Source organism: Echiichthys vipera (genome assembly GCF_963691815.1).
Source record: "Echiichthys vipera genome assembly, chromosome: 18".
NCBI lineage: Eukaryota > Metazoa > Chordata > Actinopteri > Perciformes > Trachinidae > Echiichthys > Echiichthys vipera.
The window spans coordinates 21,684,390-21,710,604 of NC_139843.1; the positions used below are offsets into that span (position 1 = coordinate 21,684,390).

Here is a 26,215-nt window from a genome sequence, read left to right on the forward strand (position 1 = left end):
AACGCACATAAGTCTGGTAGTTTTGGTCTTGTATATATTTCACTACTGTAGACATTAATTTCTGTAAATTTAAAATTTATATTTTATATATATATAAATATATATATATATATATATATATATATATATATATATATATATTTAGAGAGAGAGAGAGAGAGAGAGAGAGAGAGAGAGAGAGATATTCTGTTTTTCTTATATATGCTGTCTATATAATATTTGTTGTTTGTATATCTGGAGTTTTGTAACAAAAATAATTTCCCCCATGGCATTATTGAAGTATTTCTGATTCTGTAAATAATATAAAATAAAAAAGTTTAAAACTTTATTATTTTGAAGATACAACCGGAAGTAATTGCTTTAACATGCCGGCAGCCTGGTTCATTTTTCACATGAGTGCGGTTACCTTTCTGTCCTCGTTGAGGACGACACAGGATGTACGAGGGTTACGTTCCCGGTTCCCGGTTCGTGTCTTTCTCGGCTCACCTAGCAAACGCACAGAGACGTTCACCGTAACGAAGACAACATCGAGAATGGACGACTGTCCTCAGCAAACGCCGCTCTTCACCTTCGGCGTGATAGCGGACATTCAGTACGCAGACATCGACGACGGGTACAATTACGACCGGACGAGGAGGCGGTACTATCGGAGCAGTCTCCAGCTGCTGAGAAACGCCCGGGAGCGTTGGTCAGAGTCGGCTGCCAAACCAGAGTTCATTCTCCAACTTGGAGACGTTATCGACGGCTTCAACAAGCGCCACGACGCCTCTGAGCGAGCGCTGGACACGGTGCTGAGAGAGTTCAGCTCCGGCCCCGTGGAGGTCCACCATGTTTGGGGGAATCACGAGTTTTACAACTTCAGCAGGAGCGCGCTGCTGCGTTCGCGGCTCAACAGCGCCCTGCACTCTGAAAGGAACCTGAACCTGAGCCCGAGCCTGACGGAAGCCCAGATCTACGCCTACCACTTCACTCCGTTCCCCGGCTTCACGTTTGTGGTGCTGGACGCCTATGACGTGAGCCTGCTGGGCAGAGAGGAGTCCAGCCAACAGCACAGCGATGCCCTGAGTTTAATCAGACGGTACAACGACAACGAGGATCTCAACCAACCCCCAGGTAGGTAGGTAGGTAGATAGATAGATAGATTACCTAATTTCCCCTTGGGGATAAATAAAGTTATCGTAGCAGCAGCGGTACAATACAATCAGAAATGTAAAATACAATAAGAGTACAGTATTGCAATTTAAAACACTATACACAATATACAAGAAGATGCTTAATGCAATAATATGCTTTTGACGCAGGTAGGCCTGCAGGTCAACATTTCATTTCGTATTGTGTCAATAATTAAATTAAACCACTCTATTAAAGCCCCTGAACACCCACACAGGTGTTTTCAGTTCTTCTGATTAGACCTCTGCTGGGGTTGAAGGTGGGCGGGGCTTTGATGAGGATTTATGATGTCATAAATGTCCGTCTACCACTAAGAATGATGAAGGTGTTCCTTGTCCCGCCTTAACAGGTGAAACAAAGCTAACAGGAGACTCTGAAAGATGTCAATCATTCACAGTAGACACACCCACACAGTCCTGAGAAGAGGTTTAATCAACCAGTTAACTGAAAACACCTGTGTGGGGGTTCAGGGGCTTTAATAACTGAAATATTTTAATTTGATTTGTGATATGTAATGTATTAATGTGAATGTCTAATGCTGAAGTTGGCGTCAAAAATGCACCACCGCTCTTTTTAAATACCCGTGCAATAATAGTTGCATTTTTTCAAATCATTCCATTAGAATGAATGTTTCTGTTTTCCATTGTAAACATTGTGTCAGTTTAGTTCCACAACATTCAAGCTTCTGACGTGATGAATGATACTTTGACTGGCAGAAAATTAAGATTTCAATATATATGTTGTATATTATCTCATCTCATCTCATCTTCAACCTCTTATCCGGGGTCGGGTCGCGGGGGCAGCAGCTTTAGCAGGGGACCCCAAACTTCCCTTTCCCGGGCCACATTAACCAGCTCTAACTGGGGGATCCCGAGGCGTTCCCAGGCCAGTAAACGACGATAATAATTTCTGTGTATAAATAATGATACAATGTATTTATTTGATTTATTTCTACCATCTTCCCCTCAACTTCCCTTCATTTTGCTGAGGGCCCCCAGCCACGCCCACTTTAAAATCCACTGCTCTATTTGTTAAAATCCGGGGGTTAGTTCTTACCAGCAGCTTAATGTGAGCAAACTTTAGATGGATATCGTATATGTAAATACCCATTGGAAACCCACTACACCAGGGTGACCGACAGTGAAGAGTAGGTACATTATGATGTTCATATTTTGTCGTCTTGATTCAGTGCTTGCAGGCCTGCAGCAGAGGTTCACCATGTTCAACGGTGGGTACAGTAAGGACCAGCTGGACTGGCTGGATTCGGTTCTGTCCTCAGCCGATGACAAACGGGAAAGAGTCACAATTGTCAGTAAGTAAAACCTGTGTCAGTGTCAGTTAATCCGATTCTTTTTTTCTATTTCTATGTTTTTCCACCTATTGAATCTAATCATTCAGATGCACGTTCACGCACTGGTGGGAGCAATTTGGGGCTCTCTGGGCTCTTTATGTTTCTTTCAACCAATCACAAATGTTTTTTTTATGCGGCGCTAAACCCCGAATGCAGCGACGGTGCCCTTGTGAGACGGATAGCTGTTTAGTCCTTCATACTGATCGCAGTCACAGTGGCTCCAGGAACAGAGCTCCCAGCCAACATTTATCAAAGCACTTCTTTTTTAAAGTGCCGTGAAATGTTAATCGGTTCTGCACTCAGACCTTCCGCTCACAATCGCCCAGGCTGCAATTATGCTACATCTCCATCCGCGCTACGCTGACCGCAAGAAGCATGAAACTAATTTATTTTTACTAATTAAATTTTTACTAATTTGTCGGTTCGACAAAACAAGCAAAGTGACATCAGTTTGTTTTCTGGGAACAAAACTATTAATAGAAAAAAAATTCAAAAATGAACGTTGCTTGCAGCCTATGAAATATTGTGTGCACATCATCTGCTGCCCTGTGAGAGCAGCTGTACCAGTGAAAAGAAATCTGAATGTTTGTTTTCTTGCCCAGGTCACCTCCCTGTCCACGTCTGCTCCACAGAACCCATCTGCCTCGCCTGGAACTTCGATGAGGTCCTGGCCATCATACGGTCCCACAGCAGCGTGGTGTGTTTCATGGCTGGACACGACCACAACGGTGGATACTGCCAGGATGAAGAGACGGGAGTGCACCACCTGACATTAGAGGGGGTGATTGAGACCCCACCTGACGGCAACGCCTTTGGCACAGTCTCTGTGTACGAGGACAGGATGGTGGTGAAAGGGCACGGGAGGATCAAAGATCGAGTGTTTCCTTTTCCATGCCAAAGCCGCGCAGAGCAGAAGGCAATATGAAAAGTGCGGTAATTAAGATTCAAACATTACGGAAGCCGTAAAGGCGATATTTTTGGACTATCTTGGGATTAAGAGAGGTATATATTCTGGGCTGGGACTTTTAGAGGATGTTAGTCAGGGAATTATACACGGGTCACTTTACAAGAAAGACAATCTCTCAGGCCATAGCAGTCAAAGGTTTTTCTCAGATGAAAAAACACTAACATATGTGCACACTTCAGGAACAGAAGTACTATAACCATAGACTGTAAAAAAAATCACTGAAGCCACTGTCACGTCACCCATGGGTTTGTGGACTACCGTTTTGAAGTCAGGATTTTGGCATTTGCCTCCACCATCTTGGCATTTTGTCAAAAGTGACTATATTTGGACAAGACGGCGCAGCTGTTGTTTTAATGGTGCTGCGCTAACCTTTTAACAGACTTTTGACAGAAAATTTAGGTGACCAAAATGATATTTTAATGAAGTGAAAACACACTGAGAGAGGGTCAAAATCCTAAAACAGTAACACTGACAACATCCCAAAACAAGTTCACGGATATTTTAATGGACAAAGTGACATGAATATGTTTTACTAAGCCTCTATCCCGATTGACAGTTAGCTTTGTGGCCCCGCCCTAAAGCATCGCCTGCTTTATGGTCTATTTTACTCTAATGGGACCATAATTTACTAAATGAACATCATGCAGTATTGAAAAGGCTTGAACCTAGTGATTGAGACCATAAACCCATTAGGAAAATGTTTACTGAGGTAATAAATCAGGAAAGTCGGCGGCTCATTTTCTCATTGTCTTCTATACAATCTGCCTTTTTTTTTTTTTGGAGCCAGTTGAGTCGCCCTTTGCTGGACATTAGAGGGAATGCGGGTTTAAGGCGCTTCAGCATTGACTTCACTTTTAAGACGTGGAAGCTACACCCATTATTTTCTACAGTCTGACTGTAACTTTCCATTGTTTAAGTTATTATAAGGCCAAGATGGGAATACTTTCAAACGTGAAGTACTGCTAACCCAGATACATGTGCTCTGTGTTTTTTAGATGCAGTCTGTCATGAGCACTTACCTCAGCAGAGCAAATACAGTACCTCAAATGCATTATTGCACTTATTATTTATAATCCTGATTCATACACTGGCTGTGTTTTTAATTTGGAGTTTAGAATTAGCATATTTATACAAACATTTTAAGGACAAATTGATGAATGCAATTGGTGCCTTATTGCACGTTGCATATGGCACATACAGTAAATTATTTTTCTTATACTGTTATTTGCAGAGCAATGTATTGTGTAATGTAGTGAGATGTGCAGTGGATTGTAACTATAACTAATATTTTTTTCAGGTGAGAAGATTAACACAAGATGAGTGCAAATCTGTATGATTTACAATGTAAAACAGTACAACAGATAATAAAAATTGACCAGCAGTGGTTGCACTCCTGTGCTGAGCTAAATGTCATGTCTCGGGCATCTTACACTCACCGGCCATTTTATTAGGTGCAACTGTCTGACTGCTCGGTAATGCCCATTTCTAATCAGCCAATCACATGGCAGCAACGCAATGCATTTAGGCATGTAGACATGGTGAAGAGGATGTGCTGCAGTTCAAAGCAGCATCATAATGGGGAAGAAAGGTGATTGAAGTGTCTTTGAACTTGGCGTGGTTGTTGGTGCCAGACGGGCTGCTCTGAGGATTTCACAAACTGCTGATCTACTGGGATTTTCACGCACAACCATCTCTAGGGTTTACAGAGAATGGCCCCAAAAAGAGAAAAGATCCAGTGAGCGGCAGTTCTGTGGGCGCAAATGCCTTGTTTTAGCCAGAGGTCAGAGGAGAATGGGCAGACTGGTTGGAGCTCCTCCTCTTCTTCCTATTGTCCTCTTCCTCCCCCTCATCCTCTACCTCCCCTCCTCCTCTACCTCCTCCTCCGTGGGCACAAATGCCTCGTTTTAGCCAGAGGTCAGAGGAGAATGGCCAGACTGGTTGGAGCTGATAGAAAGGCAACAGTAACTCAAATATCCACTGGTTCCAACAGAGGAATGCAGGAGAGCATCTGTGAACACACACCACCTACTTTCTAGCAGAGAGGGAACAGCAGCAGAAGACCACACTGACATTTTATTCAGCACCAGGTGAGTGTATGTCTCATTCAGGTTACCTGGAAAAGTGGTGGATACAATCTTTCTATCATTTGTTTTTCACTTGAATATCACCTGAGGTTGGATTATGAACCCCATCTTTCCCATTACCCCTGACACTGAAGTAGCACTATTGAGTTTCAGCTGATGACAATGTGGTAAGTGATAAATCATTTGTCAGTAGATGCAAAAATTGGTGCGATGAGAACTTCCTTGACCTCAATGTGTCAAAAACAGAGGAGCTCATCATTGATTTCAGGAAAAACAATAACACACCTAAGGCGAGCATCATTCGTGGTGAGGAGAATTGTAGACGCCTATGAATATTTGGGAACTGTGTTTGACTCCTAAAGTTGACATCTAAAGTTGATGCAAACACCGATTCTACGGTTCGACGCGGTCAACAGAGAGTCCATTTACTGAGGAAGTTAAAATCCTTCAATTTTTGTAACAAAATTTCAACCAGGTTTTAGCAGTAATTTATTGAGAGTCTCTTAACCTTCTCATTTATTTGCTGGTTCGATGGCCTCTGTGTCAAGGACAGGAACAGTCTGAACAGAATTGTGAAGGTGTGCTCCAAAATAATCGGAGTTTGGCAGAAGGACTCATTTTGTCTTTGGGAGAAGCATGTGGTCCAAAAAGCTAAAAAAAAAAAATAGTTGACCAAAACGACCACGTCCTCTCCCCAGAATTCAGATTAATGGTTTCAGGCGGAAGCTTTATTGACCTGAATCTCGCCTTGCTTCCCTCAACCATCTGGGATCTCTCCATAGAAAAGTGATTTCAAGAGGCTGGGCCTTATCAAAAATCCTTGCATAGGATTGGATAAACCACTTGTCAATCATCTTTATTGACGTGCTACTTCAACCACTCACATCAAAACCAACCCATGACGCTGATGAGTGACACAGGGAAAAGCCTTCAGAGCTGTTCTCTGGTGTTCTTTTGAAGAAGAAAGATTCTCTAGATTGGACACGGATGAAACAGCAGCATCCATGTTGGCATCCATTTTCCTCGATGCGAGCTGCAACAGTCGTTTCTCTGCTGCGACACATCTATAATACCCCGCCAGGCGCTCCTGATTGGCCTGACCATTTTTTTCGGACCCTGAAATTACTTTCCTATGGAACGAATCCAGATGGTTGAGGGGAGCTAGGCGGAGTCAAGATGGAAGCAAGGCGGAACCCAAGTCAGGTTAACGCTTTATAGCACCACGCAGCAAAACAAACCGCTACTAAAGTCCTTCATTCCGTCTTCTGTCAGGCTCGACAGTTAATTATATATGACTTTTTATTGCTTATGTGTCATTGCATAAACCTTACTTATTTAGACCTTTTTTTTTGGTTGGTTTATTTTTATTTATATTTACTACTTCTAATGTTGAACTGCACACTCGATGCCCAGTCTGTTGTTTTTCTCTCTGACATATTCCAGTGTCCAGTCTGTATAAAGTTGTTTGAACTTGAATTATTATTTATTTCAAGGTCAACTCTAACTTTTTCTAGAGCTTTCAAGTGCATCTCACAGTCTTCCTCAACATATGGAGTTTACCTCTGTATGGACATGTGGGTGCCTGTATGGACCTTTTCAAAACGGTCCTACTTTATTTCCTGTTGTAGTCGAGCCAATGGAGTGTCGCCTCTTAGTATTATAACATCTTTGGGCTAAGTCTGTTTTCATGCAACAGGAAGTACATTGGGACACATTTAGAATGTTAGTGTAGTCTTTGAAAAGGTCTATATGACATTCCCCTGTATAGTTATCTCCATGACAACTGAGCAAAATCAATGCACTGATGAAGACCGTCAAACTGCTAATTCAAAAGTCATGCTATATTTTTGACATGGCCATAACTAACAGTGGAAAAAATACAACTGTGAGATTACAATGAAATATAAAACGCTAATATGTGTTATACTAGTTTGTGTGATTCAAACTCTAAAAATGTGAATCATCATGAGGCGGGACAAAGCGCACAGTAACAATGTAGATTAAGGGAGCATACACGGTTGTGAGGTCACCATTTTGTTAAATCACATTAAATAAGTGGGACACTTTATACAGTATTGATTCTATGGGGCGTGGGAATATGATGAGATAAAAAGGTAGGTATAATATGTAGAGTACGCTGCAAAAGTGACAGAAATGTGTCAAGCACTGCTCTGGGGAGTCGTGATCTCTGTATTTCCGACAGGGCCTGAAGGCAGCAGCGGCACAGACGTGGCCGTGGAGCAGCTGCTGCGTTCAGGTGGCGCAGTGTCCCGTACGGTCTACGGTGTGGAGGCGGGGAGGGCGAAGTTTCACTCTCTGAACTGCAGCCTGGGCGCTGCTGCCGGAATCCAACACAACAATGGCGACTCCCTGTCCTGACAGCAACTCCAAAAGCGCCAGCAGCAGCATTGTGGGATCCACGTCGCACCACTTTCACCAGCAGACACAGAGCAGCAGCATGCAAGGTAGGCGGCCACGGCCTTTATTTCACACCTTTCTATGTCTATCAACGACTCTGGTGTTTGTAGGGAAAGGTAGCGTGTAGCTTCCCAGAAGCAGGAAAACCCAGAGTCAAGCCGCACAGAATCACTACAACTTACCGGTCGCGATTTTCGAAATAAGATCCGCGTTGTTGTCCATATTACATCATACAACAGAGATGGGAACAGTCATTAAACACTGTTGAACGATGTGCTCATGTAAATGTGAATTATATACGTTGGACTGGTTGTACAAGGCGTTGAAATACGTAAATGTATATTGTAGTGAGCTAGTTGTGGATGTGTAAAATCGCTCATAATTTCTCAATGAATCTATGGCATGTTGTAGACAGTGTTTACTAGCTAACTGCATTATGTAGTCACGCACTACAGTTACACATTTCTGTAACAAATATTTGATGAATCACACCCTATAGTTATATCTTAGTACTAAACATTCAAAACTACTTTTTTAAATTGTGAATGCAACAGCTCTGTAATGTCTTCAGCTGGTTGTCAAAGTATTCGCCTTTTATTTTGAAGGCTGAAGTGCGCGGTTTCCGCTAACGCAGCTTTGTTTGCGTAGCTTGAAGTATCTTCTGAAAGTACACGGCTACCAGGTTAGCAATGTTGCAGAGTAGCGCCTGTTTATCTGCTCAACACGACAGCCAAGTGTTTCAGTCCTTCAGTGACATGGTTGTCGGTAGAATCTAAACAGTAATCACAAATGTGTGACATTATAAAGATGCATTCACTGTCCACTCACCGATATTGTTAGCACCAGGCTGCTACAGGCTCCACCAAGGCCTACCTACACTGAAGTGTGTGACTCCCATGGGCCAGGCCACTGCGCTGTCTGTACGGCAAAGAAATGACACAAATAACACAGTTAAAAGTTAGATGGAGTAATTATAGTCACCATTTGTAAACGCTGTTGATGAATTAGCTGCAGCCGTCTGACAACGTCACGGACGTCCTCCTCCTTTTGTAACTTTAAGTTCTGCTGTTGGTTCACCCGAAAGTTCAGCCCGTTAGATAATGTGATAAAAGTATTTAACACCGCCACTGCACTGAAACAACACGTCTGTCGTTGATTAACGTGAAATAGGGTCGTTTATTTCAAGTGTAGATAGAATGTTTTGCGATGCAACCGGACTGTTTGGTTCTGAGTCCATTATCGGACGGAAAGTCTCGAGACTATAACGTTAGCTAACAGCAGTAGAGTAGAGTAGATTTAGCCCATTTCATTCACTGTTTTAGCTAAGATGCTTTAAGCTAGCTACGCTTAAACAAGCCATAAAGTCCTACTATGCCGCCCAGGAGCTAATATGATGTCTTCTAAACGTTTGTATTCATCCACACTTAGCGGTAAAACGGTTTACATACTATTGAAGCCCATTGCCGCCAGTGTGATGAAAAAGAAACATGCTGTAAGTCATTATAATGAGAAAGTATCGAAATATATTGACTGATTGAAAAGTCCTTATTCTGAGATACTTTCTCATTATTTTGAGATACTAAGTCATTATGTTAAGAGGGAGTGTACCTATGTTCCTCGCTTTTCCTAAAAAGGGTCCTATGTTCCCCAGTCTGTTATTTTTCCCACAATCAGTGCTGAAATTCACAGTAAATGGGCCTACGTAGACCCTTACACTCCCCCCTAACCCTAACCCTTAACCCCCAACACTACCCCCTAACACTAACACTACCCCCTAACCCTAACCCTTAACCCCTAACACTACCCCCTAACCCTGACACTACCCCCTAACCATAACCCTTAACCCCTAACACTACCCCCTAACCCTAACACTTAACCCCTAACACTACCCCCTAACCCTAACACTTAACCCCTAACACGACCCCCTAACCCTAACACTAACCCAGACCCTAGCCCTTAGCCTACCCCCTAAGCCTAACACTACCCCCTAACCCTAACCCTAACAAAATAGTGAATTAAATCAGCGTAGGCAGAGTCTTATGCCCCCGGGGAACGTAGGGGTGACCCCCTATTGAGATACTATCTTTATTTTTCATCACACAGGCGGAAATTGTCTTCCATAACATACAGTGTGATGTGGTGGTTAGCACTGTCGCCTCACAGCAAGAGGGTTCCTTGGTTCAAATACCGGCTGGGGCCCTTCTGTGTGGAGTTTGCATATTTTCCCTGTTTCTGCGTTGGTTTTCTCTGGGTTCTCCGGCTTCCTCCCACAGTCCAAAGATGACTTAATTGATGACTCTAAATTGCCCGTAGGTGAGAATGTGAGCGATTGTCACGCCCAATGTCAGCTGGGATCGGCTCCAGACCCCCGCGGCCCTGATAGGGACAAGCGGTTGACGATGAATGAATGCATGAATGAATGAATGAATGAATGAACAGTAGGCTGTACTCTTAGAACCAAATCTAAACCAAATCTAAAACCGCAGTCATGTATCCAGTTGTATGTCTAGTTTCTAGCATCAAATGTTTTCTCTAAACCTTACAGAAACCAACACCTGCTGGAGATGTCAGAACGAAACAGGTATTCCCATTTATTTTTACTAGGTTTTCCTTTGTGTTCACTTTGTGTTTGATCAGGACATGTTTTGGCAAAGGGATTCCTTGAAATGTTTCCCATCCACCTTCCACTGTTCAAAATCTCACTTGTGTATTTTCATTCACTCTGCATGTTTTAATCAAGTTTCCATATGTAGACACAGTAGACAGACCCCATGATGAGACACTGCATCGAGAAACCCTTTCCTCAGCAGCGCAGATATCAAAATGTGGCTGTTAGCGTGGTGTGCTGCTGCTGTTCTACATGGCACAAACAGAATGTCAGTCATGTTCCACTGGCGAATACCAATTCTCACTGGTATGCCACTGCTAACTATGATACCTACTGCTGTGTCCCACTTATAAACAAGCAGTAGTGCCAAGATCGAAAAGTTGCTAATGTGAGTTGATGAAGTGAGGACAAAACAGCAAACGCATTGGCCTCAAAATCTTCTCCAAATTAATTAGCTGTGTTAGGCATTCACCTTGTGGGATTTTTTTTCCTCCAAATTCAGTAAATTGACTCGGCCTCATTCTGCGTGTAATGGTTATTTCTTTTTTGAATGCCACTGGTGGTACAGCAGCATATACCAGGAGTGGTATGCTGGCACCTACCGTTTTCTAATGGCAGGTGCCGCTCGAGCATTTTAGGCCACGGTCTGACAAACAGTAAAGTAATTTCATAAATCTTTGCAGATGTACACAAAGTTAATGTTAGAAGTTACCTTAGCTTGCCTTGGCTACCATTAGCTATTATAAGCCCAGGCGCTGTAGCTGCTTATACCCATAGACTGTGCTTAAGCCACGATGATAGCAACCATTTACTAATTCAAAGTAGCCATTTATGGTTAATGATAATTAATATGTCGTATGTGTGATTTATTCATGTTCTGCCACATGGCGTTCCATATGATGTAATGTACGATATTCTGCCAAAAGGAATACAAGTCGCTTAACGTTAATTAATGTTTTCTCAAGTTGTTTGCTCTAAATTTCTGTTATTGATTAGTCAGACTGGCTACAGTTGGCTAAGGCCAGCTATAATATGCAGTTTGAGTACATCGCTGTAATGAGAGGCATACGACGCCTGGGGATCGGTTAATGCCTATGTATTGACCGCCCTACTACTCCAGGGATCGGCTTGCCACTGTACCATTGTGGCATACCAACCACTTTATGATGCCACTCTCCACTGGCATGTACTGGTGGTGTGCCATACTTATTATTGTGCCATATGCCTATTCTTATGATTAAGACCAATGTTCTTATTGGCAATAGGCCATTTTCTAAGGTAAATGGTAGCATAATTATGGAAAAGCATTGCCATTGATGAGGCACACTGTTAACTCAGCAGTGGAATATGTCTGTGGAGAGTGGTTAATGCCAATGGAACGAGTATCAAACCATTTTTTATACGTTTTACGTCAGAAGAACAGCAACAGTGATATACCGCTTAGGCTACATCCGCACTACTACGTTTTCCTTTAAAAAACGCTTATCTTTTGATACGTTTATGCCTCACGTCCACACTACTGTGCCTCTGGAATAAAGACGTATTTAAACGCTGCTTAGCCCGTTTCAGTCTGTACTGTTTAGTTTTAATCTAGATTGGCAAAAACGGGGACCTTCAGCAGTGATGAAGCAGCCCACAGTGGTCAGTCTTATTTATTAGGTAGGCTTCTTGTGTGGGTGCTTCTTTCCCTTTGCCATGGCATGTATTTTCTGTATTTTCAACTTATACATCCATGATTTCTTTGAGCCGCAGAGTAATGTTAGACAATCGGCTTCCGGTTTACACTGCCACATGCATGCCCAGTGTATGCAAATGATCACATGATGTGGGTTTTCAGGCGTGTTAATAGACTTTTTTAAAGATGTAAACAAACATTCTAAACGGACAGATTATTTCTGATACAGACCTAGAACGCTTGTGTGGACGGAGATCATTTCCGTTTTGAAATGCCGTTTTAGAATAAAACGATAGTGTGGATGTAGCCTTAGAATGATCATATTCCACTAAAACAAGAGTGAAAAACAATCGGCCGCTTTTTGATCTCGGTGTCTATAATTTGCTGTTTAATGTGAAATAGTAAAAGTGATAACTGCGGGGGGTAACAGAAGAAGCAAAGCAATCAAATAGTCATTTTAATACATTCTGCTATTGGGCTAGTATTGATCATTCCACTGGGAATACAGTGGAACCACATCAACTTACAGGTACAGTTGCATGACAGTGCACTGAACCAGACCAACCAAAATATGGTTATATATCGCCATTCAAAGAAACCTGCTCTCTATTCTACTTACAGCACTGGCTCTATTGCATAATGAGCCACACGCACGTCAACAAGCCCTAAGAAAATGTAGTAAAATGTTTTTTCTTCACTTCAGGATTTCAGATAAGCCTGTCTGGAGTGCCCCAACGTAAGCAATAGACTCGAACACACACAAAGCACACCGACCTCTACTCTTTGGGTACACCTCAGTAGTCTAAAGTGGTTTACTTTCCTCACTAACTTTATTGAGTCATGTCAATCATTGGCTGGCGATTGGGCACGCTGTTGCCTAGTGATTGGTCAGCGTTGTTAAATGTTTATCATGCTCATATTTAATTGGATTAATAGGTGAATGGAAGCCACTGTATACTATTGAAACAGCCTGTGTGGTGCTCTGGTAGGTGGGGAGTCTGTCCACTGTTCACTGCTATTGGTTATGGCCATGAAAGATGAATCTGCACTGGGGTTAAAGGTTAAGGAATGTGTCTTCAGTCAGGAGCTGGTCCGACAGGGCATGGCAAAGACGAGTCAGCACTTAAACTCAGCCCATGCATAGTCTAATCACCAGTTATATTCTGGAGATGCATCCTAATATGCACTTACTGGTGACAGACCATAGACTGTATTAAAGACGTGAACGTAGCTTCCAGGTTTAAAAAGTGAAGCCCATGTGGCAGTGCGTTAAACCTCCATTTTTTCTCCATTTTTCTTCTCACTTGATTAATTCAGTAAACATTTTCCGAACGGATTTAGAGTCTCAATCGCGAGTCTTTGTCAATACAGCATAATGTTCATTAAAATAGGTTAGAAGTCTTAGAACTTTGACCCAACCAGTGTTTTCACTTCATCATAGTTAATTGTAACATTTTGATCACCTAAAAATGTCTTGTTCAGTGTACGGTTGTATCCTTGCTGACAAAACTATTGTTAGCTGGCTGGAGCAAGCATTAGCTGGTAATGCTAAAAAGGGAAACTGCCTGTTTTCAACCGACTGTGTAGCTGCAGCGCAGGCAGCATAAGCAAATGAACGGCGCCAGCATCTGGTGCACCCCACTACCTGCTGGCAATATGTCAGCCAATGGAAAGTTGACAATTTCCCGCTTTAGCGTAGCTCAGCTCCGCACTCTTGTCCAAATATAGTCACGTCCGGTCTCAAAAAAACAAAATGCCACACTCAAGGCTTTAGAATGGTAATCCACAAATCATTGGGTGACTTCACGGTGGCTACGTCCATTATTTTTTACAGTCTATGTAACATACACTGTCCACTGTCTTAAACTGGAGTCCAGTGCTCTCTCAGTGTTGGGTCACTTTGATATCTTGAGGGAACATGTCTTGAACAGAGATTTCCAATATAAGGCACTTTATGGCTCTATTGTAGCAGAATTTTCAGTAACTTGAATTAATATATGATTTGGATGAAAAACTATCATATGCAGCTGAAGGAGCTGGTGCAGTGTCTGAGTATTGGGAACCCCTGTACACCTGGGCACTTTGCTTGTGTTTTCTCTGATATTGAGAAAAGGGTGGCATAACCCAAAGGTCTTAGGCTGGATAATCCTGTTGATGCCACAACAGTTTTCTCCTCACCATCCTCCACGGACCTATTGAAGTTTTGTGGCATGAATTTGTTAATATTGCTGTTTGCACTCACGTAAAGGCTTATCTCAAGCATGTAGAGTCGGTGACTGAGGTAAGATCACGCTGTGTGCACTGTACCAGCTGGCTGAGCCCACAGTGTGGTGTGCATGTTGTGGGAATCTGGATCGGTTTCTCTCTTTTTCCCGGCCAGGTAAACGTAAAGCTCTGAAGCTGAACTTCGCCAACCCTCCAGTGAAACCAGCCTCCAGGCTCCCGCTCCATCCAACGCCTCCCTCTTTCCAGAACCCTCACATGTGAGTAGAGATAGCTGATGATGGGATGTGTATTGTTTGAGATAGTACATCTGGGCCAGTGTATCCTGTAAATTCAAATTTGAAGTAAAAAAAACTATAGTACTATAATACAGCCCAAATCACAAATTTTCCTCAGGAGGCTTAACATACACAATATACAACATCCTCTGTTCGATTCAGACAAAGAAAATCGCCTTACCCAGAATGGACAGACCTGCAATACGTGTGTATAGTATAGACCAACATACTAAAATTACATTATCGACAATCCAGTGTTTCCCATATAATTGTACAGGCCTGATGGGTTACCAGGCCAGAATGTTTTTTTGTGATGTCAAAAATAATGCCAAATATCCATTCCAGTTTTTCTCCACTATTCATGATGCTGTGATCAAACCGCACAAGATAGACGCGATGAAATCGCAGAAATCACGAGCAACGCGCTGCTTGATCATATTTGGACCCATCGTGCCAATTGCGCGTCGAGGCAGTTAGGTAGCAGCTGGCAGCCTGCGCTGGGGGCTTGGGTGATCCCCTGGTAATCCCCTTGATGTTATGATGCTTACTGCAATCTCAACGCTGATTGCAGTGTCCCCCGAAGTTCACTAATTTTAACTCGCACGTTTGTATTCGACGTGAATATCGCGTCGCAGGTAAAGCGCCGCCAACGTTTAAATCACGTCTGACGATCACTTTGTATGTAATCGCTCTGCTTCTATTGCTTTGATCAGCATTATGCAGCGCCATGAGTCCATTCACAAGGCAAGTGTCTGTGGTTAGTTCACAAATGTGGTCTTGGAGTAGTTCCCCAGGTGCCTGCAGGGCAACCGCAGGGCACAGAGCTCCATGCAGAGCACTGGAACAAAAAGACACATCGCCCTCTCTGTTTCTGTGACATAAGAAATACTTTAAAAATCCCGATGTTTAAAAATACAAGAACAACCAAAACACACAGAGCTTGCCCTGAAAAGCCACGCCACCTTCGCAGACGCACCTTCAAGAATACAAGCCCTGTTGTCATGGAAATTACAGGGCTGACACGCAGAGTCAAACTGAGTCAAGACCAGCCAAGACTTGTCTTTGAAAACATGGCTGAAGAGTCCATCACATCAGAAAGCTCAGATACAAAGCCACTTCATGGATCCTTTAGATATTCCACAGAAGCTTGGGCATTACTGATTCAATATTGATCATATTAATCTATAATGCATGTTCGTCTCTTGGCTCTACGTCTCCTGTGTTCCTCTTCCTCCTCCTCCTCCTCTTCTTCTGTCTCATACGCTCCCTCAACTCCTCTCCAGAGAGCGTCTGCGGACACACAGTATCGAGTCATCGGGGAAGCTGAAGATCTCTCCGGAGCAGCATTGTGACTTCACGGCAGAGGATCTGAGGGACCTCGGGGAGATCGGTCGCGGGGCGTACGGCTCCGTCAACAAGATGGTCCACAAACCCACGGGCCAGATCATGGCTGTCAAGGTGACCCCCCCACCTCCCCTCCTACCTTAGTTTAACAGTGAATTCATTACCATTGCCCTCAAGGCCAATTTTTATTTGGTCTTGAAGATGTTATTTCACTCATTCAAGATTCAAATGTGACTTATGGCACTGTGTCATATTCACTTTGAGAATGTGTGTGTTTGTGTGTCTGTGTCTCAGAGGATTCGCTCCACTGTGGATGAGAAGGAGCAGAAGCAGCTGCTGATGGATCTTGACGTGGTGATGAGGAGTAGTGACTGTCCCTACATTGTTCAGTTCTACGGCGCTCTCTTCAGAGAGGTCTGACCAGCATCATGTTTTGGTCCTGTCTTTTAATATTGACTGTGTTTACTATGTAGCAGCACTTGTATGGAATGTTATACTTCATTAATGAACAGTTAATAAAGATGCGGTGGATCTTGTTTTGGTAGGAATGAAGAAAACTAACCTTTGGCTCTTTGTTTCAGGGGGACTGTTGGATTTGTATGGAACTTATGGCTACCTCATTAGACAAATTCTACAAATATGTATATTGTGCATTAGATGATGTCATTCCAGAGGAAATATTAGGCAAAATAACATTAGCGGTGAGTAGAGGATTCACTTTCTCTTCATACATCTTAATTTCCTACCGTGCATTTCCTGGAAACAGAAGTCATGTGACTTATTTTGTCTTCAACAGACCGTTAAAGCACTGAACCACTTAAAAGAGAACTTGAAAATAATTCACAGAGGTAAGTCTTATGTTTTTGTTGTTTGTAAAAAATAATTAAATCCAATATTAACGGAATAAATAACCATCTTATTGAATTGAAACCATAGACTGTAAAAATCAATGGATGTTGCTACAGTGCAATCATTGTGGGCTACCATTTTGAAGCCAGTAGTTTTGCATTTGGACGTCACCATCTTTGTATTTGCTGGAGAGGATGTTTACCCTAAGTTACCAGCTAATCAAGACATTTTTGATGATTTTTGATCTGACTTATCTTGTAGCAAGTAGTCGCCCCCTTCTGGACTTTAGAAAGAATGCAGGTTTAAGGCCCTTCACAATTGGTTTCACTTTTGAGACCTGGAAGCTACGTCCATTATTTTTTAACAGTATATTTTCACACTACATTTTAAAGGTACTTAGTATCAGTACAAAATATTGGCTATTGGCAATATCAAAACTTTTATATTGGTACTTGAAATTGTGTCTTTGTATCATTTTAGACATCAAACCTTCCAACATTCTCATGGACCGAACGGGTAATATCAAGCTGTGTGACTTTGGCATCAGTGGTCAGCTGGTGGACTCCATAGCAAAGACCAGAGATGCAGGCTGCAGGCCGTACATGGCGGTGAGCATCACAGTGAAGACAGCTGGATGAGTCAGGGACATCAGGACATGCGCTTTCATCTGCATACATCTGTCTTTCCCTTAGCTCACTTCAGAACTAGTTAAGAATAATAAAAAAAAAAGATTGATCTCTTTCCTAATGTCATAAATAAAATTTAAAAAAAGCCAGTGAGACTGATGAACAGATGGGCGAGAAATAAAAAAAATGACAAGAAGGATCTAACAGAACTGTGACTGAATAATAGCTAGTGCTGTCAAATGATTCAAATATTTAATCATGATTCATGGCATCAATGTCATAGTTAACTCACAATTAATCACATTTTTTTATGTATTTGCAAATGTCCCTTGACTTCTCTTTGTCCCATTATTTTGTCTCATTTTAAGGCTCTTATCAACAAGGAAGATTGGATTGGCTTTATGCAAATGATTAATACAAACAGGGCGATACAAATAATTCAATTATAAAGTGCACGCGTCAGGTTCACTCTACAATTGTAACGTAAACTATTACTCTTTGGCTGGCTCAAGCCCAAACGGCGTGTCTGTTGTTTTGCTTCTGGTCTAGCTAGATCCGGTGTGGTGTTGAAGTTTTTTTTAATGTTCCTGGCTGTTGCAACAGTGTTTTTAAAAAACTACATCGTTTGCTAGGCCAAAAAGAACGTTAATCATCTGATCACAAAATTGACGGCGCCAAAATGGGTTTGCGTTAACGCCGTTCATAACGCGTTTAACTGACAGCACTAATAATAACATAAGAAACTTAATAGCATTGATGTTAACGTTGAAAATTAACAAAGTTGATATATCCATTGACGAATAAAGAGAACGTTTGTATATTTGTTTTTATGTTTTACAAAAAATACAAATAGTGGGGTTAAAACACTTGTATATATTTTATTAGTGTACTCCAAAAACACTGAAAAAAATAAACAATGTCATTGAAATGACTGGGCGGCAATTTACGTCGAGGCTGTATGTGTATAGGCTCAAGCTTTTCCAGATTTAAGGCTCTGCTCAGATCTTGAGCTTGACCTCTGACCTCCCCATGAAAGAAAGAAACTGTCCTTTGGGATCAGTGAAGTGTCTCAGTATCACAGTCATTTTCTGTGTGTGTTTCAGCCTGAAAGGATAGACCCCAGTGCTTCCAGACAAGGCTATGATGTCCGCTCTGATGTTTGGAGCTTGGGAATCACCCTGGTGAGACGAACAATGTCGCCTGCTTTAATATGAAATGTGACGTCTGTTATGTCTGAGCAGTGTGAACGGACAGAGCTGTAGCAGTAAGGAAAGGGTGTGTGTTTGCTTTCAGTATGAACTGGCCACGGGAAGGTTCCCGTACCCCAAATGGAACAGTGTTTTTGATCAGCTCACACAAGTGGTGAAAGGGGAGCCTCCCCACCTCAGCAACTCAGAGGAGAGGCAGTTCTCCCCCAAGTTCATCAACTGTGTGAACCTATGGTAAGCACCGTTACTGTCAATCATACATACACTCAGTAGCTATTACATGCCTCTGATCAGTTTGTGAAAAGCATTCATGACTGTAGACTGCTTGTTTCGTGGTCTCGGGAACAGAAATACTAGCTTTTCACAGAGCTTTCAACCACATCTCATGCTCTTCATTTGTGGAGTGTGCACCTGAGTGAACACTGTTGGCTGATGAAAAAAAGTTTCAACCCATTAAGACCGGATGCAGCGTTTGATGTATACACCTTTAAGATCGGATATGATGTCTGCGTGTATACACCTTTAAGATCGGATATGAGGTCTGCATGTATGTGATCCATGAAATGCAAGGGGATCAATGTAATACACTTTAAGAAGCCTGATGGGGGGAAAAAAAACTAAACAAAACCAAATAATTTTGCGCCTCCACACGGAAGAATTCCGACATTAAGGCAGACTACAGCCTTACTGAGGAAAATCTGACCATGACCCAGAATATATTGTTAACACTGTGGTTGACATTTTGTGCAGTTTTTTAGGAAACCCTCAGGTTTTGGGAGGTTCTTTTCAAACAACGCGTATGCTTTCGAGGGTTTTTTCCAGGAGGACTTAGTTCTGCCTCTCAATACCTGTGTCCCTTGCTGATGAAGCTCTCTTATTGTCATTCTGTCCAGCCTTACGAAGGATGAATCAAAGCGGCCGAAGTACAAGGAGCTTCTGGTAAGTTTTCCCTCAGATCAGAGCACATTATCAGCACATCATCAGTCTCAGCCTCAGTTTGATACCATACACACAGATGTGAGTTAAAGCAGACTAATTGACGCACTGTAACCATTGATAGAAAGGGGACATTCTATAATTCACTTTAATGACACATGATGCATTTTCCAGTGTGCACGTCAGCCTGATGCTCACTGTGTCTCTCCTCCAGAAACATCCCTTCATTCTGATGTATGAAGAGCGTTTCGTGGATGTCGCCAGTTACGTATGTCGCATCCTGGATCAGATCCCCGCCTCTCCCATCTCTCCTATGTACGTGGACTGATGGAGTTAGGCTTGGGAGGGGGGTGGGGGGCACTAAGCTTGACATTTTAGCCCTCAGTAACGTAGGATCACTTGTTAATTCACATGTTCCAAAGAACAAAGGAACCCAATGAGACGAATCTGGTTAAGCAAAACCCTTCCACCTCCCATCACCTCATTAAAGTCAATCTAAAATATCATCTCCATCTTCAGCCAGCTTGAAGACTTGTCTTCATAAAATGCAATGTGTCTTTTTAAGTAGGTAAAAGGAAGAGTCTTTGTATACAAATACAGAATCTACCAAATAAAATGTTGAACAGTGACACTCATGACGTATGAACAAAAAAGCCACCTCTCGAGTTGTCCTTTTGTGGACTGTGTGTATGCATAATTCACCATTGACATGTACAGATGTCTGCTGATAGACCTACTGTTTAAATGCACACTTTTTTGTGCTCACCTTCACTCATGGTAATGGACGAGTATGCAACAGTGTTTCTCTCTCATGGATCCGGTAGCATGGCTTTACTTGTGTCTTTTTTTTTCCAATATGCAATCTGTGAGTGTTTGTCCTGACACGTGATTGGGACATACAGTTTTTCTCACATTTCTCAATGTTAGCCACAGTTTGTGCCTTTTCATGTATTATCATTCCAGTCACAAAGCTGATCATCAGGGCCTGTATTCACAAAACAAAGGGCGCCTAAATAACACTAAGAGTGTCCTCTTCAAACCACAAAGCTGCTGAGAACAACTTTTACTTAGGAATGAGAAGTCTTAAACTAAGAGAAAGGGGTCGGGGTCGACCCTGTTGCTATGGATGATGTCATGTTGCAAACTGTGATTGGCTGTCAGTGAGGTCTTGATAGAAATACTGTAGGAGGTATGTTACCTTGTCCCAATAAAGAGTTTAAAATCTACAGGAACACCCGTAAAGTATAGTTTGGATCGTTGCAACGGTCGCCACTCGCTCATCTCACAGAACAGATACATGTCCCTGTTATTGAATATATCGTTTTCTTCCGCTGTATATAAGTTTTGAACGTGTGTCTATATTGACTGAGCTTGAGATTGACTAAGCTCCGTCTGTGAGCGTCTGTGTCACTGTCTCCCCTCACTCGCTGCACTGGACGGAGAAATAAAATCATAGAATCAGTTAAACTCTTGATTCCATTTAGTACAAACAAGTTCACCCAACACACGGAAACTTAAGGAGGCTTTGGCTTCGTCAGGGCAGATGACCACTCACATGCTGACACTGTACCTGTAACTTGTAGCCTAATGTAAGAAAAAAATCCTAAAATAAATGGTTTTACATTAAGTGGTCTGTTTAATGTTGATGTGCATTTTAAAGGCTGAAAATGATGCATATCCTCACTTCTCCACTTTGTGTGCTCTGCCTGGTGCGTGGGGCCCATTCATTTATTGGGAGGATTTTTTTTTTTGGGTGGGGGAGAGGGGTCGGTCACATGTTTGCGTTACGGTGTTAGCAACAGGAGTTTGTGAAATACTCTCCAAACATCGCCATCTAGTTATCTTGGGGTCGGAAGTGAACATATTTGGACAAGAGGGAGGTGCGCCAGTCGCCAGCCAAGTCTTTATACCGGCTGACGCATTTCAACTGGTGGATTTTTTTAAACGTTGGGTTTTTTTTTGGTAGTTTTCCAAGCCTTTTATTAGATAGGACAGATGGGAAATGGGATGAGAGAGAGAGGGGGAGACATGCAGCAAAGTGCCACAGGTTGGAGTGGAACCTGCGGCCGCTTCCCACCTTTAGCCTCTTAACATGGTGCGACTGCGACTCTGGAATTTTGCTAGCAGTTGAGCGAGGAGCTCCCATCGCTGGCATCGGCCATCTTCATGTCCAGCAGTGACACAGAGCAAGTTGAAAATTGGCAGTTTCCCTTAAGTTACCTAGTCCCCAAAATATCCTAAAATTAGGACTGGCACACCCATTTTTTCCCTTCTAAATCAGCAAGTTTAGAGCTCCTTTTAGCCTTGAGATGTTTTGTATACAGGCCCTGGTGTTCTAAAAGAGAAATCCCCAAACCCAGAACATCCTTGAACAAGACATATTGCAGTTTTGAAGTTATTTGCAGAATTGTCTTTCCCCAGCTTAGTAAAAGAACAATTCAACTTGTTTCCCAGTAGACTGAATAAATGAATGATGGTATCAGGAAAACTATTAGAAGTGCAGCAAGTGACCTCTGTCACTCAAACACAATAGGGACTTAAAGCAGCTACAGATGAAGGGAGGGCTACGGCGTTCCAGAACAGTTTGCCGTTGTAGACGGTACGGCAAACCAGTCATGCTCCCGTAGTAGACAGTTGGGCTACGTCAAGAACCCATTGAAAGGTTTCTCAAAGGCCTTAGCCGTGCCTTCAACCATCGCTGCTTAAAGTCCCTAATGACAATACATAAGATGCACAAACTGGGGCTCATTCAGTGCTTCATTGCCTGATGTAAAGTAACTTTAGGACACGATGTCCGCGGATGTACATGTGTATGTATATAGTCCATCGAATCTGCTGTCCCTGGCAGGTTCTTCTCCACAGTTAAGGCTCATTCAGTGAAGCTGTGAGGAGATGTGGGTGCACAATTAAAGTGTGTATGTTTATGTTTGTGTGAGGATGAGTCCTAATGCCCCTCAGTTGCCTGCCATAGCACTGTACAGTTCAACTTCTCATACACACTGATCACACATCCCCCATGCTGCCATGTAAAGGCAAACAGTAGTGACAAAACCTTTTCAGGGTCCTGGCGAGGGTTTCCTGTCGAGAAAAATGACAGCCATTAATGCTGCTAAATGACATAATTTCCACTTTTGTACCAAACACACAACTGTCAGGTCGCCTTGGTTACTGCGCTCTGACCCTTAAGGTCACCACGGACTCAGCATGTTCCTCCGTCACTCGGCATGTCTCTCCAGCTTGCACTGATGATAGAATGTTTCCCACACCAAAATCATGTGTTACACTTGTGATGCATCTCTGTAGTGTAAAACACGTTCCTCCATCGAACTTTGGGTTAGCTACTCAACCAAACTGTCTGTATGGATGGTGGTCCTTCAAAACTGGGACTCTGTAGAGACTTGTTATGTAATAAATCACTTTGATGGATAAGAATGGCATTATTTATATTTTCTTTTTTTTGTCAACAAATCCCATTAATGTAACATTGGGTATTTTCAGCCTCATCTTTTAATGTAGCACATGCTAATGATGAAAAGTCTAAATGTCAGTGGTTCTCAACCTCTTTCATGTCACAGAGCCCTACATTGATATACACACTAGGTAAAAGAGAGAGATTTTCAGGGAACTCCATCTAAAATCATTTTGGTTGTTAGATGTGATTAAGACCAGAATTCTATACTCGATCCTAATGTAGTATGTCTACGGTAACTGGCTGGGAGTGAACCTCTGCCTCATGTACATACAGCGCTGAGCATATTCTTCTCATTCATCTAAAATGCATGTTTGATACTTTCATATCTGATGGATAACAACACTTTCACTAACGTTAGCTTGGAGCCCTGATTTACCTGTCGGGCCACAGACTGAAGTAACCTGAAGTTGTCAACTTGGTGATAACGGAAGTGAAACTGTGAAAATCAGAATAATCACTCTTATGACTCTTTCTGACATTGGGCTTACTTCTTACATAGTGATAAACTCTATATATATTCCCCATTTTTCTGTGGCCCCCCTGGAACTCCCTCAAGGACCCCAGGCGGTCCACTGACCTCAGGTTGAGAACCACTGATCTATACAATAATAAGCCAAGAGTCAGTTGACTTTCTCAAGATCAGTTGGATGATATTTTAGAAGTATGATTAAGTATGACTGTTATTGTCTTTATTACATTGAGCTTCAATATTGCTGCAGTTAAAGGGCCACTCCAGGGATTTTAGTATTATACGTTCATAAAGTTGGGAGTCTTGCAGAAGATGGATAAAAAAAAAGGTCAAAATTTGCTGCGATATCCTGATTTCCAGTCCTTCATATAGGGTAAGCTTCAAAACCAAAAAGAGTATTGAAAATATATGATGTCGTCAGGGTTCTATATTTTTTCAGACTTGACAAAGCTCCTTTGTCAAGTAATGCAGCTGTTTGCAGATGCTGAATAGTGCACTGTTAAATTGACACGTGTAAAATTAATTGGAGTTCCCCTTTACGTTTTTATTCGAAATTCTTTGTCCAGGCCTCTACAGATGTCAGCCATGTTGGAAAATGGCCACCATCATCGGGATGTGTCGGGCAGTGGGGTCACTCATTAAAACCATTGAACTTGTTGAATATGTGTGGCTTAAAGTGAAATTTCGGCATAGAATCATCCCAGGGTCTTTTGTAAATACAATCATCAAATAAACCATCGAGACAATTTGTTTCGTGTAACAACTATTAACAGAGAAATCCTGGAAAGTCGCTAACACCCAAATGTGGCTAACACTGATTAGCTCTGGGCCGTACGTTGAAGTCATTTAAACACCTTTTTTAACCACTAATACTGCTCAAAATAACAGCAAACCTCTGCAGTAGCATGAGTAGAGTCCCTACACAGAAAGCAAAGCACCAATGGGCTCCTTCCTTCGGGATTGACTTTAATCCACTTGAATGGACTTTACTATGAGAGTTGCTGGTACAGGGGCCAGAAGGTAAGTCTTTAAAACACTCTTTTAATAAACTTCCGGTTCAAATACTACTTTGTTGGTGCTTTGTTTTCTGTGTAATGACTCTTCTCATGCTACTGCAGAGGTTTTTGCTGTTATTTGGAGCAGTATTAGTGGTTAAAAAAGACATTTTAATGCGTTCACCGTGCTGCCAAGTGCTAAACCGCATTCGACTGTTAGCGACTGTCTGGGATTTCTCTGTTAATAGTTGTTTAAAATTGTCTCGATGGCTTATTTGATGGTTGATTTGCCAAAAAAGACCCTGGGATGATTTTACGCCGGAATTTCACTTTAAGTGGGTGGAGATGCAGTGTAGACGGACATTACTCTCTGTGTAGTTTGAATGGAGAGTGGTGTCAGCTCAGTTCTCTCCAGTTCTGTCTGTAATGTGAAATGGTGCAAAGCCCTGAGAAAGCCCACCGTCTTGTGCAACGCCCGCAGACGGAGAAGTTACAGCTCTCATGGGATACATGGACTTACCGCTGGTGGAATTAATCTCCAGGGTACATGTTGTAAAAATTGCAATTAACTAGAATGTTCATATTAGATTATAAGATATTAAGGGCAATGAATATTCTATTGTATCTTTATCGAGGGTTACAAATAAAGTTCCCATGGAAAATATTGAAAACTTGTATTGTGTGCTTCTTGCGAATTGGACATGAATACAAACTGCAGAAAGGATTTTGCTGTGATAAGTTTATTGCTCTTCGTTCTGTAGTATACAGGGATGCAGGCAAATACTGTTTTTTTGTTTTTTTTTACAATAGTAACGCAAGTCAGTGGCCAAGCAACATGGAAGCTTCTGTCAAATGTGAAGGGCCAGTAGATATTCTTACAACAGAAGACAGGAAGTGAAGAACATCGGGTTTGTCCGATATTCAAGATGGGCATTCATGTAACAATAGAACCCATTTAACAAGTGCAACACTTTATAAGTAACAGGAAAAAAAGCAATATTTGGTCTAAACAACACAGCAAGAACCATGTTTACAGACGACATCATTGAAAATGCGAGAAATGCACTTAAAGCAATAGGTTGGCATTTTGGAAAGTATATTTATTTGCTTTCTTGCCAATCGTTCGATGAAAAGATCAATACCATTAGGGCTGTACCGTGTTTGTTTGTTTTTCATTCAAAGCTTCTGTTGAGGAATGAAGCTTCAAACGTCTGTCGTCATATTTTATGATATCATCACCGAAAGAATGTAAACAAACCGCATAGCCAACCTCATGCTGGAGATGTAACTACTTGAAAGTACTTGGTCTCTTCCTACGTTTGTACTTTTTAAACAAAACACACATTTTATATTGGGATATTTACTGGAAATGACGTACAATATAGTCAACAGCAAGTAGATTGTTAACAGCGACGGTGATTTATCTTAATTACCTTAACTAACCTTCAGCTCTGTGTTGATCTCCCACCATCCAGCTGCCACCTTATCTAGGTTTTTGTAGTGAAATGAGTGTTACCGTAAAGGTTACTCCTCATTTCAACT

At 42.1% G+C, this 26,215-nt stretch overlaps 2 protein-coding genes across 3 annotated transcripts; both read left to right on the plus strand.

Annotated features, from left to right (window-relative positions):
* Nucleotides 1-432: 432 nt before the first annotated feature.
* adprm (ADP-ribose/CDP-alcohol diphosphatase, manganese-dependent) lies at nt 433-4,315 on the plus strand. Its single transcript, XM_083932482.1, has 3 exons — nt 433-1,113; nt 2,360-2,482; nt 3,124-4,315. The coding sequence occupies exons 1-3, from the start codon at nt 534-536 to the stop codon at nt 3,444-3,446; spliced, it is 1,026 nt and encodes a 341-aa protein (XP_083788608.1). The 5' UTR covers nt 433-533; the 3' UTR covers nt 3,447-4,315.
* A 3,542-nt stretch (nt 4,316-7,857) lies between these two features.
* On the plus strand, nt 7,858-25,322 carry map2k4b (mitogen-activated protein kinase kinase 4b). Of its 2 annotated transcripts, XM_083932503.1 has the most exons (13): nt 7,858-8,037; nt 10,536-10,571; nt 12,977-13,009; nt 14,654-14,756; nt 16,058-16,232; nt 16,413-16,532; nt 16,700-16,819; nt 16,915-16,966; nt 17,448-17,575; nt 18,697-18,774; nt 18,887-19,035; nt 19,695-19,740; nt 19,952-25,322. In XM_083932503.1, the coding sequence occupies exons 1-13, from the start codon at nt 7,932-7,934 to the stop codon at nt 20,063-20,065; spliced, it is 1,260 nt and encodes a 419-aa protein (XP_083788629.1). In that variant the 5' UTR covers nt 7,858-7,931; the 3' UTR covers nt 20,066-25,322. The 2 variants fall into 2 exon arrangements, with proteins under 2 accessions (XP_083788629.1, XP_083788630.1); XM_083932504.1 differs by lacking the exon at nt 12,977-13,009.
* The last annotated feature ends 893 nt before the right edge of the window (nt 25,323-26,215 follow it).

What these genes read in the sequence shown, in the direction of transcription:
- adprm (XM_083932482.1), top strand. Translation starts at nt 534, where the DNA reads ATGGACGACTGTCCTCAGCAAACGCCGCTCTTCACCTTCGGCGTGATA. An exon ending in GGATCTCAACCAACCCCCAG is followed by an intron (nt 1,114 to 2,359) that starts GTAGGTAGGTAG and finishes GTCTTGATTCAG; the next exon opens with TGCTTGCAGGCCTGCAGCAG. An exon ending in GGAAAGAGTCACAATTGTCA is followed by an intron (nt 2,483 to 3,123) that starts GTAAGTAAAACC and finishes TTTCTTGCCCAG; the next exon opens with GTCACCTCCCTGTCCACGTC.
- map2k4b (XM_083932503.1), top strand. Translation starts at nt 7,932, where the DNA reads ATGGCGACTCCCTGTCCTGACAGCAACTCCAAAAGCGCCAGCAGCAGC. An exon ending in GAGATGTCAGAACGAAACAG is followed by an intron (nt 10,572 to 12,976) that starts GTATTCCCATTT and finishes TCTTCACTTCAG; the next exon opens with GATTTCAGATAAGCCTGTCT. An exon ending in CGAAGTACAAGGAGCTTCTG is followed by an intron (nt 19,741 to 19,951) that starts GTAAGTTTTCCC and finishes TCTCTCCTCCAG; the next exon opens with AAACATCCCTTCATTCTGAT.